General features: G+C 34.5%; 1 protein-coding gene and 1 pseudogene across 1 annotated transcript; one reads left to right on the top strand and one right to left on the bottom strand.

Annotated features, from left to right (window-relative positions):
- Positions 1-13,992: 13,992 nt before the first annotated feature.
- On the bottom strand, positions 13,993-16,391 carry LOC145007221 (protein FAR1-RELATED SEQUENCE 5-like; annotated as a pseudogene).
- A 1,199-nt stretch (positions 16,392-17,590) lies between these two features.
- Positions 17,591-18,782, top strand: LOC145004061 (protein LURP-one-related 10-like). The gene is made up of 3 exons (XM_078962961.1): positions 17,591-17,902; positions 18,018-18,245; positions 18,406-18,782. Exons 1-3 carry the CDS (start codon positions 17,675-17,677, stop codon positions 18,601-18,603), a joined length of 654 nt encoding a protein of 217 aa, XP_078819087.1. The 5' UTR covers positions 17,591-17,674; the 3' UTR covers positions 18,604-18,782.
- Positions 18,783-21,606: the final 2,824 nt, after the last annotated feature.

Here is a 21,606-nt window from a genome sequence, read left to right as displayed (position 1 = left end):
AGTGTATCTTGATCCATGCATGTGTTAAGTCCTTTGTTAAGCTCTTTTTTAGATCTTGAGCCCCATTGAGCCATGCATGCATGTAAAGTTGCCAACTTTACGTGATAATTCATATTTAGAGACAAGATTTGAGAGTTTGGATGAAGGACATAGATGGTTAAGTGGTTAATGGAGTGCATTAGCATTTTGGGGACTTAGCGGGTTAAGTGCTTAATGGAGCATAGATGGGTACGTAGGGTGTACCCAGCTGGTACGTTGCACGTCCTAGCCCTAGTTGGAGTACGCTAAGCGTACGAACTGAGTTTGACCTGCATATGTAGCAGATGGACCTTGGACTTGATGTTTTCGGTATTGGGCCAATGTTTGGGCTGCCATTGTTTGGGACTTATTTGATTATCAGACTTCTATGTCGGACTTTGGACTAGCATGTTGGGCTTCCTTGAATTTTAGGCCCATGAGGGGTTTAAGCCCAATTTGGATGATTGGGCCATACTTGGGCCTTGGGTTGCTAAATAGAATTTGGCCGGTCATATTAGTTGAATTGGGCCTTGGACTTGGTCCAAGTTAGGTAAACGTTAAAATAGTCTTTTGCCCTGGTTATGGGCCTAATATATTAGACCAGTGGTTATTGATTCGGATATAATTAATACCAGTCAAGGCTCGTTGTATTTATGATTATCGCATATCTCCATATGATTATATGTTTATATGTATACTTGGTGGGGACTGATGACTGATAGCTCTATATATCGATCGAGGCTCGATGCTGGGCAAGGCCCGAGGTTGGGTGGGACTCGATGGCGGGTGAGGTCCAGTGAAGGGAGGGGGAAATTATGTGTTTATTACGTATGATATGTGGTATTCTAGGGAACTCACTAAGCTTTGTGCTTAAAGTTTTCAGTTTATGTTTTAGGTACTTCTAGTTCGAAAGGGAAGAGCTTTGGATGATTAGAGAGCATACACAACCTAATTCGGCATTTTGTGATTTACTTTGATGTTTATTGATGTATTAGATACATTTTATTCCACTATGATTTGATTATGATATTTTAGATAATTGTTTTAGTTATTTAAAAGTCAATAAAATTTGGTCTTATTTTTAGGATGTTACACATTTTTTCCTAGAAAACTATCATATCAATGGAGTACTAATGAACATTTAAAGTACATTGATGTAAATGGAAATATATGAACAAGATAAGAAACCTATAATATTAAATAAATGTTGTCATGCTCCCGGCCAAGGCGGAACATGCTGAGAGTGCAATTAAGTTCATGGATCACTGATAAACTGAATATATAGCACAAGTACACTGATAAACAAAACAACATTTATATTCCATCATTAAGTTTGAATACAAGGTTCTTACATATAATAATAGTACAGTAGTTTCCTTAAACAGGTAAACAGATAATAAATACTAAATAGCTAGGCCGTCTGTATTCTATAAACAATCTTCTGTTTGAACGCCTGTCTAATGATCTCCTGCGAATAGATGTAAGTTTGAGGATCAACACAAAGATTGGTGAGTTTCACAAGTTTTATAAAATAATGATACTTTTAATATAATCTAAAAGTATTACCTTTGTTGTAAACAAAATTGTGTTTTGAAAAGTTTGATAAAGATTGAAATCTAAACTGTGGTTTCTAGATAATGAAATCTAGTTATAGTTTATAGTGACAAAGTTGTACGAAAGACAAATAAAGAGACATACAGATACAAGGATAAAGTTATCTGCCTAGGTTGTACTTAGAAACCGCAGATACAGATAAACGAATAGAAGATAAGTGTATTTGATAAGAGTATACGTAAAAGTGTATGATACATGTTTAAACAGTTGATAAATCTTAAGGTGGTGTACACAAGCACATGTATGAGCCTAATATACGAGTTCTATAACTTTTATTTGTTGTATTATTTTAACAATATAACATATATATATATATATATATATATATATATATATATATATATATATACATCGATGTTTTAAAACAATTTTATTTAATTAACATACAAGCACTTAAATAATTATTTTTCAAAGTTGTAATGTGTTTATACAAAACAATGATATTTCATGTATATTTTGTATGATAAATATTATTTAGTACACATACTACCATGTAGAGACGAGGACCATACATTAAACACTGGAGAGCATGGCCATTTTAAGATTTAAGTTGTTCTAAAATCCAGCAACCCTATGCGGCCTTTCAAACCGGATTTTTTCATATCGTGAGTAGTAGAGTAATAAATAATATTTTTTTTGTTATTTATATAATATAAAAATGATGATGTTATTTGTATAAACAAAGCATTTAGGATATATATATATATATATATATATATATATATATATATATATATATATATATATATATATATATGTAAAAGTGGGGCCGTAACACTCACCTTAACGTGCAATTTACGATTAGTGTTCATGAATGGATGCGAGAAGGTCGGGTGGTATTGTAATGAATGAGGGACTCCGATATAATTTAGTTTCCTATATAAATACTATCATAAATTAATATGTTTAAGTGATTGGTATTTTTGACTAAGTATAATGATTTATCAATTTTTCCTAGTATTATTATTTCAAAATTTTATTTAAATAATCAAATAAATTTTATCTAAAAATATTTATTTTAATATTTTCCAAAATTTGTAAAGGAATCCAAAATTAATTTAATTGAAAATATAATTTATATTTTGAAAATTTTAATAATCTAATGTTTTTTTAAATCTAAAATAGATAAATAAATAAATAACATATATAAAAATTTTATAAATAAATTCATATTAAAATTGGGTTAAATTGAAAGTCTTTTCCAAAATAGCGATAGTTTTGGACATTTCAATTTATGTTTCATTACCATGGGATCATCATGAAAATAAATTTCAAGAATAAGGGGCTAAAGCAGGACGATTTAAAAGTATCAGGGCTAAACTTATTACTTTACACTTAAGTTTGATAAAAAAAACAGGCAAAATGACCATTTACTTCTAAGAAAAGGGATCTAGGCAACTAAGGATCAAGGTCACGACTTTATACCTCAAGATGATGGCCAATACATAGTAGATGTTGGATCTACTATTCCTTTCCTTGCTCCTTCCTCTTCAAGCTCTAAAATCCTTCACAAAGGCACAAGTTTCTCTCTCTAAGGCTCACACACTCTCAAGGAAGATCAACTATGCAGCTAGGGTTTCTCTATGGGTTGCAAGGACGGTGAGGGAGGCTGCAAATGAGCCATAAGCCATTTAAATAGGGTGGTAACCCCTCACGATTAGGGTTTCTTTCTACAACGTTTACTCGACGAGTCAGGCCTTCCAACTCGTCGAGTAGCATCCAAGTCATGCGTCCTTATAATAGTCTCTACTCGACGAGTTAGAGCACCCAACTCGTCAAGTCCATGCACAAAACCCTAAAAGAATTAGATAAATTGATTAATATTTGGATTTGGTGTTACAAATCTCCCATACTTGAACTAGACTTTTTCCTCGAAGTCTGCTAGGCCAAATAGTCCCGGGTAATGGTCTCGCATCTCGTCTTTTGGCTCCTATGTCCATACGGATCCCCTGCGGTGCTGCCATTGCTCCTTCACCATCTTTAATTCCTTGTTTCGAAGAACCTTGGTCTTCCTATCTAAGATCGCAACAAGCCTCTCAATGTAGTTTAGGCTTTCGTCCACCTAAATGTCATCCAAAGATACGATCGCAGCTTCGTCTGTTCCGAAGTTGAGACACATGGAAGGTGTGGTGAATCTAACTAAGCTCATTCGGTAGATCCAAGCGATAGGCCACCTTGCCCAGTCGGGATGTAATCTTGAATGGTCCAATGTAGCGAGCTCCCAACTTGACTCTCTTCCGGAACTTGATGACTCCCTTCCATGGCGACACTTTTAGTAACCCGAAGTCCCCCACTTGGAACTCATGATCTGATCGCCGCCGATCAGCATAGCTTTTCTGACAGCTCTACGTGACTCTAGGGGTGAGCATATTAACTGAAAAACCAAACCATAACCAAATTAACAAATATAACCAAACCATTTTCACTGAACCATTACTAAAAGATATGGTGCGGTTTCTAATTTTGATTAAGCGAATGCATATGCTTCGGTTATGGTTTTCATCCAAAACCCAACCACTATTAACCGAACCAAACCAATAATATTAATAAATATTTTTAATATAATATAATATTAAATACTCCTCATCCCATATTTATTATCCGCTTTTGACGTTTGATGTATTTATTATTCAACTAAGTGTGATACTCGTATATTACACGGATTGATTTAAAAAAAGATTAAACATTAAAGTGTAAACAAAATATATTTTTTAATGTACAACTTTAAAATAAGAAAGGAAGAAACATATTTATTGCAATTTAATATCATATATATGATATTTAATACTTACATATATAAGTATACGACTTTAATTTTTAAAATTAAAACAAACCAAAAATTAACAAGTGGATAATATTTATTTCAAAAATACCACAAAATAACAAGTATCAAAACTCATGAGATATTGACATGTGGCAAAAAAAACCTTCATTTATTAAGGAGGATTTTGACCTTAAATATTTTTGTTTTTGATATATAATACTTGAGGTAGAATATATGAATGAATTGTGTTTTAAATGTCTTTTCATTGTTATAAGTTTTATGAAGTAATTTATAACACAAATAAAAATATTTAAGGTCAAACTTAAATAATAAATACTTCAAAAGTCAAAAGTAGACAATAAATATAGGACGGAGTGAGTATAATGTATGTAATATATTGAGAATTGAAATGCTAAAGAAATTACTTGGAATTAGATATGATAAGTAATCTTCTATCAATACAGTTATATATACACAATCATTCATTTTTTTTATAATAGTTGATTTATTTATTTTCAATTATTATAGAAAAATGTTTTTTATTTTTATGTTATTTTTTACCATTATGGTTAACTCATATTAACCATTAACCATAACCATTAACTGAATAAAACCGCTATCCAAAACCAATATTAACTATTACCTAACGGTTATTGAAATACATTAACCAGTTGTAATGGTGATGGTTCGGTTTGACCAATAACTGAACCAAACCACCCCATACACACCCCTAATTTTTGATGCAAGTTGGAGTCAAACTCAGATCTGGACTTATCACAAGGATAAGGTTCCAGATTTGGCCCTCTCTAGGTCCCCAATGACATAAAGTTGCTCACTTTAGTTAGCTTAGCCCTTTTCCATGCAGCAAAACCTTGTATGAAGCTTAGTTTTGATGATATAGCCTATAAAGGCCTTATATGCATGTAAAGTTGCCAACTTTGTGTGTAATCTGCACTATGGGAGGTTTGATCTAGATTTTGGGACCTTAGATCCCACTAAAAAGCGGAGAAAATGAAAGGTACTGAAGGAACTCGTCGAGTCCCTTAGTTGACTCAACGAGTCAAGGTGGGGTTTACCCTTTTTAGTTTCTGATTAGGTGTAGTGAACGATTAGGTTTTGGTCTGAATAGAATTTATGCTTTCTAGACATTTGATGAATCGACGAGTCACAAAGGTGACTCGGCGAGTTGGCTCATGATTCAGTGGAATGAACTTGGTAGTAACTCGACGATTTGTTTGAATGCACTCGGCGAGTTGAGGTCACCATGGACTGTTGACCTTGACTTTGAACAGGGTGCACCAGGGTCGACTTTGAGGATATTTATTGGGATTATGACAAATTAATCATATGTTGATTATTGGCAGTTAAGGAGGAGCAGTGAGTAGGAAATATCTGATCTTAGCTTATCAGTTCAGCATTTGAAAGGCGAGTCTCCTCACCATACCCTTGGGTCAAAGATACCAAGGCCGGCCCATTTATGATATGTAATACTCTAGCTGAAGTTATATTATGATAAATGATAGTTGGTTATGTTCTAGGATTGTATACTACATATATGCTTGTATGGAAGACCATGGGAGAGCCCATGACACCTAGATGTAAACCATGTGGAGAGCCCATGACTTTCCTAATAAAGACCATGTGGAGAGCCCATGGTTAAAAAGATGTATGACGATGTGAGCACCCCATGGCTTTCCTATTAAAGACCATGGGAGAGCCTATGACACTAAGGTGTAAGACCATCTGGGGAACTCAATAAGCATTAGCTTACTGTTTGTTGATTTGTTTCAGGTACATCTGAGCCTATGGGCAAGGGCAAGGCTTGATGGCGTGGCGTGCACTCTCAAGCATTTATTTCGAATGGGACACTCCGATAATTTGAATAAAATGTTAATGTTATGAATTTTGAAAATGGTGATTTATGTTACTTCACGCTTTATGAAAAATGTTTGGTTAATTGAAGATGAATAAAAAATTATTTTGGAATTTGGGTCGTTACAAGTTGGTATCAGAGCCTTGGTTTGAGGGATTCATGCACATCCTCGGGTGTGTCGAGACTCAAACTAAGGAAATGGTAATTGTTTTCAAAAATAAAATGGAAGTTAAAATTTTTAAAGAATGAGAAAATAGGAGAGTGCAACGCGCGTGATCGGCCGAGCCAAGTAAGTAGTTTCCCTAATATATTAGCCATGTTATACTGATATGTGAGTTATGATAATTGTATGAATCTTGCTACGTGTATGCTTAAACTTGTTTACGGTTACGATCTTATAGCCTCATAATGATTGATTTAGCCTTATTTCCTGTTCCTTGTTTGGTTATGGTCTTAGGGTAGAGTCTAGTATTCGAAAGTCTTTTTGATCATTTTCTATGTATAATTTGCATGCATAAGGCAACTTGTTATGATTGATATGGGTAGAGAAAATCTTAGGACAGCCTAGGATTTGAGCTATACGGTAGCCTATGAGATATGGTTTGTTTTGGGACGAATTAGAGTTATCAGGTATAGCATTGGGAAAGGTACAGGTAGGTGTGGAAGGTAGTATTGGGCCCGTACTACTGAGAGCACATGACATGTACCTGAACCAATGTTAGATTTGGAAGCTTTAACAAGGACCGATATGGAAAGATCCCCTATATGGAACATCCTGATCATTATGTTTTATGGTATTGCATATTAATATGGTGGTGACATGGTTAGGAGCGGGAGGATCAGGATCGGGGTCAGGATTTGGGTCTAGGTCAGGCGACACTAGTAAGCCTATTGACGAGAGTTTGTGTGAGCTTATTACAATAGAGGTGACGAGGGGCAACCTTGACGCTACCCCAGTCATCTATAGGATGGTCAAGGAGTGTATGATGGAGATCATGGAGGAGAGGCTCCGGGCATTCAGAGCCGAGATTGTTGTGGGCCAAGTAGGGGCCCAAACTCCCTCATTTCGGGAGTTCAAGGCGTGTCGGGTGCTGGAGTTCTTCGGGGTCAGGGACCCCATTATCATCTTACGCTGGGTGGCGAATATAGAGAACGCCTAGCACATGATTTCTTGCATGGATGCGGAAAAGGTGGGTTTTGTTTCATGTATGCTGAGAGATAGAGCCCAAGACTGGTGGGGAGAGGTGAGTAGCCAAGTGGGAACAGCCGGTGTGGCTGAGATGACATGAGCTAAGTTTGTTCGGCGATTTGATCTGGAGTTTGCACCACCTATCGAGGTACAACAACTAGTAAGGGAGTTTCATGAGCTTCAGTAGACCACCGAGACTGTGGTGGACATGACCGCCAAGTTTCGGAAGCAGGCATTCTTGATTCCATAGTTTGCTACCAATGAGGGCATGAGGAAGACAAGGTATGATTCCATGCTGTGGGATGATATCCGCGAGTCTGTGAGTTTCACAGGGTGCAAAACCTTAAACGAGATGGTAGAGAAGGCCCATGAGCGGGAAATGGAGTTGGACTTCCACACTAAGCGGAATCCTGAGCAGGAACAAACAACAGTAGGCCAGGCTAAAAAGTCTAAGACCTCAGATTCTTCTGGTAGGGGCCAGTAGGGTCGGGGCCGGTGTGCCAAGTGTTATAAACTGCATAGTGGAGCTTATAGAACGGCCGGTTCCAGATGCTACGGGTGTCACCAGTCAGGCCACATGATCAGGGATTACCCCAAGAAGGGCTTGATTTCTTTTCACTGCAACTAGACCTATCAAAAGCAGGTCAAATGCCCGAGCTTGCATGGAGGGGGAGGAGCAGTGGCGGCGCCCGTGCTCGCCACACTAAGGATCATAGATGGCCGTCCTGCTAAGGTGGATGCTCCAGCAGTGAAGAGCCGCACATTTCAGTTGACTAACGAGGAGGCTCGGGCAGCGCCAGACGTTGTAGCTGGGACCTTTTTGGTCAATGGTATGTCGGCTCACGCTCTATTCGAATAGGGGGCTACCCGATCGTTTGTGTCTCTTGCGCTTAGCAAGAAATTTCAGGATGTGTCGGGGACTTTGGATTCCCCGCTTGAGGTGGAGATTGCGGATGACCGCATCGTGAGTGATACGAATATGTATTGGGATTATGCCCTGAATGTTCTTGGGAAGAGGTTTTGTGCTGATCTAGTCCCGGTACCATTGCGAGAACTGAAGGTGATTGTTGGGATGGACTGGTTGGGGGCCAATGGGGCCATGATCGACTACATTGCTAATTAATGCGTTTGAAAAAATGAAATTTTCGATTAAGCGGTTTTGAGAAAAAAAAACATTAAAATATTATAGTACATCTTCCCCTGTTTCCTAAAATATAAAGAACACGCAACACAAAGTTTGTATGAAAAAGATACGATATTTTTCAGAAAACAAGCGGTAAAACATGTTTTTTCTTTAATCGTGTAAAAACGAATCAATTCGTTAATGCACTTACGCTTTGGTGGCAGGATTTCCAAGAACTTATTTGGATTTAGGCTACAGTATATTATTTAATTTCAAAATATTTTTAGCAAAAATATTTACAAAAGTCGCGAAAACAGACACCGAGAGTCGTTTAGACATAAAAACTTCAAACGCAATTTTCCGGAGTTCCATAACTCCAAAAATTAATCTGTTTGCTGTTCCAGAATCCTTGAATTAAACTATATCTAACTTTCTTTTCAATAAAAATCTCGATGCACGGATCTTAACGCACCTGTTTTTATGTGTTTTTACGTATTTAATGGGGGTATGACCCCATGTGGGGCCTACATGTGACTCATGGGTTAAACAAATATGATTTTTCCTTCTTTGGAGCCTTCCCCCGTTCTTGTTTCCTTCCCCTCTCTATCTTTGTGTGCAAGCTTCACCAAAGTGGTACAAAAGTGAGTTGGAGTTATGGCTTCATCAAGCTTGTGTGTCGGCATTCTTGGCTATAAAACAAAGCTTATATTACCTCTAAAATCACACCTCAACCTTCATCTTCTCTTCTCTCACTCTTGATCTCTATCTCTCTAACAATCTCTGCCAAAATATCTCTAATATTTCTTGTTGTAAACCACTATAAACCATCATTCCACCTCCATAAACCCACCCTAAACCACCTCTCTTGGGCTGAAATCACCACCCAACACCTCCCAACCCTCCCTTACATCTCCTTTTTTCAGATTCAGCCCAGAAAAAGGAAGGAAAAGGTGGCAGCCACCTTGCTATCACCATTCTGCCGCCACTCGACAACCCCACTGCCCCTCATTTTTTTATCTGTAACCCACCTCCACCACCCACCATCTTCACCATGGTACTGCTTCGTGACTTCCCACACCTTCCTCCGCCTTATTATTAGCCGGAGAACCAAGAAAACCGACAACAGGAGGTAGTGGCGGAGCCAGGAATTTTTGATATGGGAGTACAACCATTATCAATATATATTCTATGTAGTTATCATATCCCATACATTAAAACACAATGTACAATATCTTAAGATGGGGGTATAATAACATAGAACATGTTTACAAATAATTTTTTTTATATAGATAAAACAATTTTTAGGAGATGTTGTAGTACCCCCAACGCCCCATCTAGCTCCGCGGCTAACAGGAGGATGTCGGACGCCAACAACAATCTCCGTGAACCTCATGTCACAGCTCCAACCACCGCCATCATTGCCTCTTGCTGTTGCTACCCCCCCCCCCCCCTTGCAAGTCCACTCCACCCATCCAGGGGCCGTTCAACCATATTTGGGGCTCTAAGACAACTAAAAACTTGGGGCCCCTTCGTTCCAACCCTATTGTGTAATAAAAATAAATATAAAAGTGAAGATTGTCTTTTTTTTTCTTTGTTTAAACTTGCAATGTTTTAATTAAAATGACAACTCAAACTTACAGGATTATTTCAACTCAAAAATACTCAATTCAAAAAAAAATCAATGAACAAGACAGTAGCCATATACATAGAAATTGATCAATAGACAAGTGAAGATTGTCTTTTTTTTCTCTGTTTAAACTTGTAGTGTTTTTTTTTCTCTGTTTAAACACAAATTCACAATAACACAATTCACAAGATGTAAACAAATTAAGGTTTACCAGTTTAGTTTAGCAAATCTTATAATACCTTGATAAGAAGTAAACAAATTAAGATTCAGTTTACCAGCACCACAAAAAATGAATGGTACTACTAACTCAAAAAATCAAAAATAAAACAACAACAAAGAAATCGAGAATAGAAGGTATCAAGTGAAAATAGATAATGAAAAAACCAACTATTAACCCTAATAGATAATTAGATAATTGAAAGATCAAGTGAAAAAACACAGCACATACCTTAATCACTAGAGAACTTCATCGGTCTTCATAGTAGCCGAGAATGGAGGAGGAAGAAGCCTACTAGAATCAAGATTTAAGAAGCCTACTAGAATCGAGAAAGGGGATTCAGTCAATCAAAGATTAATTCCGCGAGAATGGAGAAGGGAGAAAGAAGTGTGATCGTGACTTTTGATTTGAGGCGTTGTTTGTGTATCAACGAACGCAGAAGCCGAGAAGAGAAATATGGAATCGACATTAGAGGATTTGGTTTAAGTGGGCCCCTAAAAAAAGGGGGCCCTACACCCCTCTTAAATAGTTGTGCATCGCCTAGAACCACAGGGACTATCGAAAAATTGTTTTTGTTTCTTTCTTTTTTGTTCTCTTCGGCAACTGAAAACGAAATCAGGAGGATAACCTCCTTGTGATTCATGTTTTATTAAATACGAAGAAAATATAGGAGGTTATTTAATTTCTCTATTATTAAATCATAGAAATGATGATACACACTGTTGATTGCTTTTGCATTTTGATGATATATATTTCAAAATTTGTAATTATTGTTGAAGTCGTCTTCGATTTGTACGCACTAAAAACTTGCGTAATATTACAAATGTTTAACTTATTTTATATATATATATATATATATGGGAAAAGTGAGTATACCTTACAGCAGGACATAAGCTTACGTACCCGATATATAATACTGTTTCGTTTCCTTTATCTTTTTATTTTATAGACATCGGGTTTCTGATGAACCCCACAAACATGGTTTTCGTTTTATTTCTCAGTTTCAAAGAGGAACATATTCGTCATCTTCACCCGTCCACGACGGTGGTTCCTGGGAATGGGTTCACCAAAAACCCCAAAACAAACCTCGCATCGTCGTCTGTTTCGCAAGCCTTCACCATCGAAATCCGGATATTTTCAGCCACATTTAAAAATCGATTCTTGATCATCATCGTAAGCAATGATGCAAAAGACTCAACACTGGGTCTAAAATTAGTTCTTTGACAAAGTATTGAATAATGAAAGAGCTGCCTGTGGCTTCTAGTTACGGTTCGAAGAATCTTTCAATCGGGCCCCTCACTATTTCAAGAATTTGTGTACTCTTTAACACCTATCGATCTTGTTGCTTGCTTGTCCAACAAATTCATCAATTCTACTCTTTATCCAACCAGAATTTGTTCCACCTGCGCATCAGGTGAGATTAAATTAGATTGATTCCATTTTTTTTTTACTTATTTCATTAGATTGAGTGTCTGATCACCAGGTGTTTGATGAAATGCACCAGTGAACTTTTGTCTCAAAATTGCTTAAATAGCATAGGTTGTTATCGAAAAAGGGTGTTATCACTCAAAATGTGAATTTACGCTTTGTTCCCTTGGTCCACATGTAACTTGTTCAGATTCTCCATCTGTATGACTTTTCACAATGGCTTTTTTTTATCTTGCACATGTATTACATGTCACTCCTTCATCATTTTGAACAAGTTTACTACTTTGAAGCAAAAGCATGGACTCCTATTCAATGTCCAAAATGAACAAAGTCATGCTCCCTGAAAATCAAGTCACATTAGGGAAGAGGTAGGAAGAAATCTGAAACTGCCCCAGTAACACATTGTTCCTCCTCTTTTTTGATGTAATTTTTTTTTGTAATTTTTGTCTAGTAATGTTAACTTATGTCCTATTGGATTCTTGATATTTTTTTTTAATTTTTTTTGCTTCAGGTTTACCAGGCAGGAACTACAAAACCGAAATGGAGCATTATAGAAACAATTTCAGAAGATAGCCACTCATAATTATAAACAATGCAGTAGTGCCATTTTAGCAAACATTATTTCACAAATATGATATTGGATGACAACCCAAAAATGATGGTGAAAATTCTCATCAAACTCCTGAAAACAAACTAAATAAAGGGTATTCTGACAATTAAAAGAGCGGTAGTGAAGCTGAAAAGGGTACTAAAGATAAGAATTTAGATCTTATAATGGAAGCAGTTGAAATGGGAGATGAAAATTATGACATTGAAAGGAAGGCAAACTATAGTTCTAGATTTTATCAAGTTTAGCTTTCCTCAACAATGTTGCTTTTAGAGATTTTAGTTTACCTTTTATGTTTTTATTTCTAAGGTTTTGTTGGTAATATGTTTGGTAAAAGTAGTGTGTTTGTAATACTACTTTCTTGATTTTTCTTATGGATATTGATATGTTTTTTAATAAAATTTGAGATTTTAGTTCACTTTTAAAGTTTTCAGATTTTTAATTATTTTCCAGATTTCCTATTTGGTTGTATTTATTCACTGTGTTTTGTACATGCCTCACTATTCACTAAACAATTTTGTCTACGCAATATGTATCATCACGTTGGTGTGCACAAATAATAGTTCACTTGCTTAGGAGTTATAGGGGCAAAATTGACTTTCTTTATTTTTTTTGTTCATGGATACAATTTTATTTTTAACTCATAATAGCATCTTACTTTTATGTTTACTTTTATTGTTAACCCATAATGACATCCTACTTTTACTTTTAACCCATAATGATTGTATATTTTCACTTTTAACCCATAATGGCTGTATATTTTCATTTTTAATCCATAATGGCTGAATATTTTCATGTTTAACCTATATTAGCATCCTAATATCACTTTTAACCCATTGTTGTTGTATATTCACTTTTAACACATTATGGTTGTATATTTTCACTTTTAACCCATAATGGCTGAATATTTTTATTTTTAACCCATATTAGCATCCTAATATCACTTTTAACCCATTGTGGTTGTATATTTTCACTTTTAACCCATTATGGTTGTATATTTTCACTTTTACCCCATAATGGCTGAATATTTTCATTTTTAACCCATATTAGCATCCTAATATCACTTTTAGTCCATTATGGCTGTATATTTTCACTTTTAACCAATAATGGCTGAATATTTTCATTTTTAACCCATATTAGCATCCTAATATCACCTTTAACCCATATGGTTGTAAATTTTCACTTTTAACCCATAATGGCTGAATATTTTCATTTTTAACCCATATTAGCATCCTAATATCACTTTTAACCCATTGTGGTTGTATATTTTCACTTTTAGCCCGCAATAGCATCATACTTTCGCTGTTTACTAATGTTAGCATCACACATTGATTTTTATCCCATAATAACAACCAACAATCAATTTTAAACAGACAAATCAGAAATAATCAACAATTTTCATTCAAAAACATAAAAAAATGTTAAGAAACATAAAAAATATCAAGATTATTCATACATCGTAAAGTAAAAAAGAATGTAAAAAATCTGAAGAAGAATATGGCTCTTTCTTTTGCTCACAAAAACAACACATCTTATTTTTCTTTCTCATGCATAGATTTATCTGCCTGATACATGAAAAAAAAAATCATTATTATAATTATCATACTTCTAAAATCATGAAAACTAATTATTACTATAAGTACCTTTCTTTTTGAACAACTACTAGCGTAATGACCCAATCCTTGACAGTAAGAGCACGTTCGCTTTTTGGGGGCTTCTAAAGGAGACTTGATTCTACTAGCAACTTTAGGACGCCCTTTTGTAGTAGTTGGACCAAGAGGATCACGGACAGATAACTGTGGCATGATATCTACTTGCGAAATTCCCATACAAGAACCTTGAGATGTATTCTCAAAAGATATAGATTTCTTTCGTACTGCTTGATCCTCTAAAAGACTTGTCAATAGCGTATTAAGTTTCTGTATCTCCAAAGGAGAGTCTCTTGCTTGTTCAATTAGTTTATTAAAATTTGAATGGACACACCATAATGTGAAGGTACTAACTCCATTTTCAGTATTCATATCACTGAGTCCGATACTAACACTACCTACCTTGTACCTAGCATTAAGGGTCCATCGGTGTAAAATATAATGATCGGGGAGTGTTTGAACATGCGTTTTCTTCATCACATACAGCCTATGCTTGCATAAAATTCCATGTGTCTCATACTTAGCACACGAACATGTGACGTTGACTTGATTCAAAGAACTAAAAGTACCAATGCGCCAATATGTTTTATCAACATCTAGTCGCCCAACTTGATATTTGCTTTCTTCTATACTTTTGCTTAGTGTCTCATGAGTTAAATTATTATTAGCTTCTATCCACTCTTTTTTAAAAATATCAAAAATCTTTCGAGTATAACACTCACCTGCTTTTGCTTCGATTGGATGTACTGAGGACAGAACCGGCCTCGAATTTATAGTCTTGAAATCTTCATCTTCTTCGGCGGCCCTTCGTGACGCAACTGCTTTGTCATATTGTACTACAAATTCATTTAACATAGTGCTTGAGTTAACAAATCCATCAAAAAATGAATTAATACTCTCACTTCGTCCAGTTGTGGTCATACCAGCCAAAAAAATATCCTTAAAGTAAGCATTAACCCAATGCATTCGTTGATTATACATGCCACTTATCCAACAATTACTTTCTAGTTTGTACTTACAACGTATAACTTCCCACGTGGCTTCAAATTCTTCAATGGTGTCACTGATTACCCATTCTCTATATGAGTGTTGAAAATCACTATAACGGGAAACATAAGGTCAGAGGTGTTCCGGTTCATGCTTCTTGATATGCCATTCACAAAAACGATGACGAGTGTTTGGAAAAACTCTTTTTATTGAATTTCCCATAGCTTTGTCTTGATCAGTAATAATTGCTTTCGGATATTTGTTAAACATACATTTGAGGAAATGCTCAAATAACCATTCAAATGTTTCTTCCTTTTCGTTTTCTAGCAATGCTCCACCAAAAAGTATAGACTGTCCATGATGATTCACCCCAGTAAAGGGAGCAAAAGGTATCTTGAATTTGTTTGTCATATAAGTGACATCAAACACAACAACATCTCCAAACTTTGTATAGGCGTCTCTTGATCTTCCATCAGCCCAGAAAATATTTTTAGGACACCCATCATCGCACAAATCCACGACAAAATACTGGTCATTATCAACTAATGTTTTATCTTGAAAATGTTTTATAAGTCCATAAAACTCTTTTCCTTTATGTTGTTTTCGTTGCTCGGATAAGACATCAGCACATTGCTTTGAAGTAACATCAACTTCATTTGAGGTTTTCATTGCATTAATAGCCTTTTTAACCATACTAGGTTTCAACCCTGATTGTCCAAGTTCAACCATAAGAGATTTACATTCCATGGAACGGTGGAACTTATTATGAGATCGATGCTTCATCACCTTCGTTGGTGTCATGCTCAATTCGTGATTATGTGTGTCATTAAACAAGTCCACTAACCATTTCCCATCCTTTTGTATTGTAATTCGAAGCCTTGCTTGGCATCCGGTTCTAACATCTCTACGACGTTTTGTCTCATTTTCACTTGAATCATTTTTTTACTCCGTTTGAACCCTTCTTTGTTGCATACATAGATCTTCCGAAAAGGCTCATTTGTTTTCAAGCTTTTAAATATGTCATTTTTACGTATACCAAATCCATGTAAAAACGCATAATCATTATAAAAGTTATATGCATCATCTACGGTATCGAAAACCTTTCCCAATATACTTTCATCACTAACTTCATCTTCGTCACACTCAATGTTCACATCAACATCGTTAATTTTTTCAGATTCACATGTTGCTTCTACAAAATCATTTGTGTCAATATCTTCAGTTACATGTAGTTTAATAGCTTGATCATTTGCTTCGGTTTCAACCATTATGACCTGCACAAGACCACAATCCATGTTTCTAAATAATAGATTAACAACATTTTGTTTACTATTAGTTAAGATTAAATCATTATAATTAATAATCATAATGAGAGCGAAGAATATACAAAAATCAAGTACATTGGATATTTACCTTTCTTAAAACTCAGAACAACCAACAATATGGAGCTCTAAAAAATAGCAATTTCCAGCTCTAAAAAATAGCAATGTCGCTAATCAAAATCTCTAAACAAATAAGACTAAGCAACAAATTTCAAAGTCCTGAAACAACAATATCCAAGATTAAAATTCTGAAAACATGATAAACGAAATCCCAACTTCAAAAGTCTGAAATCAGCATACAACAACGCATTGGCAATTGTTTTTTTTTTTTTTTCAAAAAGCAAGTCCTTATTTACAAGGAATCCGATTTCAAGATTTACCTTAAACAGAGTATTTGTAGTTTTGAAGGAGGTTGATTTTCGTGAAGCAGTTTCTTCAATTCGATTTCTTGAACCTTTTTTGTTTCGTGATTTATTAGGAACCCGATTTCAAGCAGCAAAGCCGATATCTATTTTTCCAAAACGATGATGACAAAATCCAATCCAATTCAGTCGTATGGAATCCGATTTCAAGTAGGTAATCGTTTTTTCCAAACGATGATGATCACAACAGCAATCGAAAAAAAAAGGAAGATACGATATCTATTTCCATAAAAATAAGGAAACAAATTGGAACGTATTATTTTTTTTTTCAGGAAATAACATTTTTCTTTTTCATCAAATAAAATCATTAATCAAAACTACGTAGTTTTGACAATTAGGTACGTAAGCTTATGTCCTGCTGTAAGGTATACTCACTTTTCCTTTTATATATATATATATATATATATATATATATATATATATATATATATATATATATATATATATATATATATATATATATATATATATATATATATGGAAAAATTGACGAAAAGTCCTATATGCTTATTCATAAAACCACAAAAATTAAGCAAGCTTGTACATGGCAAACACACAGTAGCAATTATTTAGATAGAAAGTAGTTGGATATTAATTATCCAAATGACACCATGGTCCCGTTATCATTTTTAAAAAACAACCACATGGAATAAAAACAAGGTGTTGACTTGATAGTCATTGTCAATTACAAATGACGACTTAAGAGACGACTTGGGTAGACTTCGTTAAAATAATTGCATGTGCGTTTGAGGCAGAGCACATCTTGCAAGTTAAAAGCCTTTCACCACTCATTGTCTCTCTCTCACTTTGTGTGGAGACGTACGTATATTGACGATGGCTAAACCGAGCAATAGCTATGCGCCAGTTTCTGTGATAGGGCCTCAGTTCATGGCATCATCTAAATTCGATATTATAGTTGATACAACTTTACGTGGAAACATTGTGATCACTGATATGAACCATAAAATCCTGCTCAAAGTGAAACCATTCGACACATCATTTCATCATCAGAGAGTGCTACTTGATGCTGATGACGAACCCATTGCTATGATCCGTCAAAAGGTGAGTTTATGTTCAATTTTTAATATAAATATTTGTTAATTTTGGTTATTTGATGTTTAAATATTTGATGCTAAATTTAACACTGAAATGGATTAATAATATAATTATCTTCCAGTTGATGACTGCACACGAACGATGGAATGTATTCAGGGGTGACAGTAAAAGTAATTCGGATATAATATTTAGCACAAAAGAACGACACATGATCCAGATTAAGACTGCTATTGATGTGTGCTTGGCAAATAAAACCAGTAGTGATGTTTGTGATTTTAAGTTGAAAGGAAGCTGGTCGAACAGAAACTGCACTGTTTATGTGGGTGATACTTCCACACCAATAGCGCAAGTAAAAATTCTTGTTATCTCATAGAAATTAGTTGGTTTTATAGTAGATTTCCTTCGTTGTTTTCAGTATTTAGTTATGTATGTATCATTCCGTAAGTACTTCATATCATGAACTTGAAACTCAAGCTGAAACTAATTAATTAATGGACTTATTCTTGTAGATGTTTAAAATGGAACCATCGAAGAATGTAAAGTGGGTAGAAGGCAAATTCATGGTGACCATTTATCCTAATGTGGATTATGCGTTTGTGGTCACACTTATAGCGATTGTTGAGGCTATGAAAATGATAAACTCTGACAATAGAAAAAAGCTTTTCAGCGAACTTGGTACAAATGTGGGCGGCATTCTCACTTCCTAAAATAGTTCTTTGATGGATCAATAATGGGATTATATATATATGGTTAATTTCAAATGACACACTATTTAATGTGAAAACTAAGAACACTACTTTATATTACTATTCTAGTATGAATTTAATAAGTATATTATTGTAGTAATTATAATATAAATATATTCAATTTTATATTGTTATTCTAATATATATATATATATATATATATATATATATATATATATATATATATATATATATATATATATATATATATATATATATATATATATATATATATATATATAGTAATTTAGTAAATTTTAATGTGAGTATTAAATATATGATTATTCATATATTCGGTGATGAATAATATCATAAAGTTGTACATACGAAATTTTAATCTGAATATTAATGTGTGATTGTTCGTATATTTGTTGATGAGTAATACCATATCGTTGTATATACAAAATTAATAGTAGAATATTAAGATAAAGTAGTGTTCTCTCGTTCTCACATTAAATAGTGTTATCATCTGAACTTAACCATATATATATATATATATATATATATATATATATATATATATATATATATATATATATATATATATATATATATATATATATATGTGTGTGTGTGTGTGTGTGTGTGTGTGTGTGTGTGCGGGTGTGTGTGTGGTAAACCTATACATAAAACCCAACATAGACCTAGAAGACAATTTTTTTCCTCTGTAAAGAATTATATTATTCTGTTTTCTTGGTAAACTCTATAATTTTTTTTCTCTGAAAGACTTAAATGTTACAACCAAGAGAAGAAAATGTACTCATATATAGGAATAACGATGTCATGAAAGGATAATGAAATAAACAAATATGCATGATGACTTGCATGAGTTAGAAGGTGATACATGTAGTTGGAAACCGTTTGTCTCCACACTATTGGAATAAATTTTTGTGTAGTGTGTCTTGCAGAATAAACGCTACCCGAGAAAAAATTTATATGAAGAATTGGAAGTAAAATTTTTATCAACCTATGATAAAGTATTAGAATATGCTAGATCGATCATATGCATAAAAAAGATTCTAGAAGGCGAGTATAAGAAATCCAAGATATGTTTAATAGCTACATGAAATCCCTAGTTGAGTCTAAAAGAAATTTTCGTATGTACTTGTTTGAACCCATTCATGTGTGATAAGTCGCTTTGTGAAAACTTTTGAATAGTGATTTGGAAACCTGCGAGATAATACTTGGAAAAAGTATGAGTAGGTGTGAATGGTAGTAGAGACCTATACTGCTGAAAGCACAAAACTCACACTTCGATCAGGGAATGTAACAAGGTTACCAAGAAGCTAGATATTGATTTCGTTTTTGTTCGATTATGTCATTACCTTCATTTCGGTGATGACTAAGAAAATGGTTTTCGTTCAAACCTTAGTGGTTGTAAAGAATTGAGTCAGATTAATATAAATTTGCGAAATGAGTTGATTGGTTCAGAGAACCATGTTTTGTGTAGCAACGAAACTTGAGTTGGAGGATTGAAGAAGGAGATGGTTGAAAAGTATTCGATAAAAGTATAACAGCCTTCATTAAAGGATTAAGTAACCATTTACTAGAAGTGTTACTAGTTATGAAGATATTATATCACATTAAAACATGAAGGAAGAATTATTCAATGATAGTGTTTGACTAAACGAAACAAGAGTATGGTTCATTGTCTATCTTTTGTGTTATGAAATCAAAGGTCATTAAAATATGACCATTCGAGTTGTTATTATAGAAAAAGTGAAGACCTTATCTTGAGCGAAGTCTATAAATCAAATTTAAGAAGGACCAAGAGTCTGCAATGAGAATTCAGTTTTTAACTCGGAGATTAGGATTCAAAGCCCAATACAAAAAGAAGAACGAGTACAGGTATGAACACCAGAATCAGTTAAAAAGTTTGAAGAGTTTGAGAACGGTTTGGCAAACCAAAAGCTAAAGGCCGTTCAAATCAGATTACCATATAGCAGGCACGCGAGGACTGTGTTGTGCCTAGTTCATTTCTCGTCAACTCTAGATTCTGATGTCTCAAATTCTTTTGTGTCTCATAAATTTGCACATTGTTTTAAAATTGCTTATTATACATTCGCCCAAGCACTTCCTATATATACTGCAAGAAGTGTATCATTACTTGCTAATAAAGTCTATAGAGATTTTGTCTTAGAAACTAAAGGTTATAGTTTTCTTGTTAACCTAATTCCTATCTTCTTGTCAATGATAGCATATTATCTTGTCATGCGTGAAATAGAACCAATATAGAGATACACACAATGTATGCTTGGATGAAACTATTGCGAGACATGGTGTGCCGCTAAAGATTACTTCCGATCATGATAGTAGCTTCACTTGTCATTCATGGGCAAGTATGCAAGGTGAATTGAGATCTCGTATTACTCTCAACACAACTTATCATCTCCAGACAGATGGTCAGACGAAAAGAACAATACAAACAATAGAAATTATATTGAAGGTATATGAATCGATATATGGGTATAATTGTCATAATCCATTATGTTGGCGTGATATAGGACAAAAAATCCTTGGTGGTCCTGAAATGATTCAAGACACCATTGACAAGATTCAAATTGTACGAGAAAGAATTAAAGCAGTCCAGGATCGAAAAAATTCCTATGTTGCAAATAGGAGACGAACTATAGAATTCCAGATAAGTGAATTCCTAATGCTGAAAGAATCCCTATAGAAAGGAATTATGCGTTTTAAGAAGAAAAGAAAATCGACTCCAAGATTTATTGGCCCTTTCAAAATCATCCAGAGAATTGGTAAACAAGCATACCGTTTGGAATTACCGGAAGAATTGGCAGGTATTCATGATCTGTTTCATGTAAGTTATATACGTAAACATTTAATCATATATGATGAAGCAGTTCCATTATCCGAGGTGAAACTGGATAATAAGTTAAGATATGTAGAAGAACCTGAAAAAGATTGTAAACAAAAGAATGAATGAAATTACGTAATACAGAAGTA

This window comes from Lactuca saligna, chromosome 7 (assembly GCF_052625555.1).
Source record: "Lactuca saligna cultivar CGN05327 chromosome 7, ASM5262555v1, whole genome shotgun sequence".
NCBI classification, from domain to species: domain Eukaryota; kingdom Viridiplantae; phylum Streptophyta; class Magnoliopsida; order Asterales; family Asteraceae; genus Lactuca; species Lactuca saligna.
The sequence above is the reverse complement of the archived record's forward strand: the minus strand, read 5'-3'. Positions and strand labels throughout refer to the sequence as shown.

Coding starts and splice junctions, on each gene's coding strand:
- LOC145004061 (XM_078962961.1), top strand. CDS start 17,675: ATGGCTAAACCGAGCAATAGCTATGCGCCAGTTTCTGTGATAGGGCCT. Junction 17,903..18,017: donor TTGCTATGATCCGTCAAAAG/GTGAGTTTATGT, acceptor ATTATCTTCCAG/TTGATGACTGCACACGAACG. Junction 18,246..18,405: donor CTTCCACACCAATAGCGCAA/GTAAAAATTCTT, acceptor TTATTCTTGTAG/ATGTTTAAAATGGAACCATC.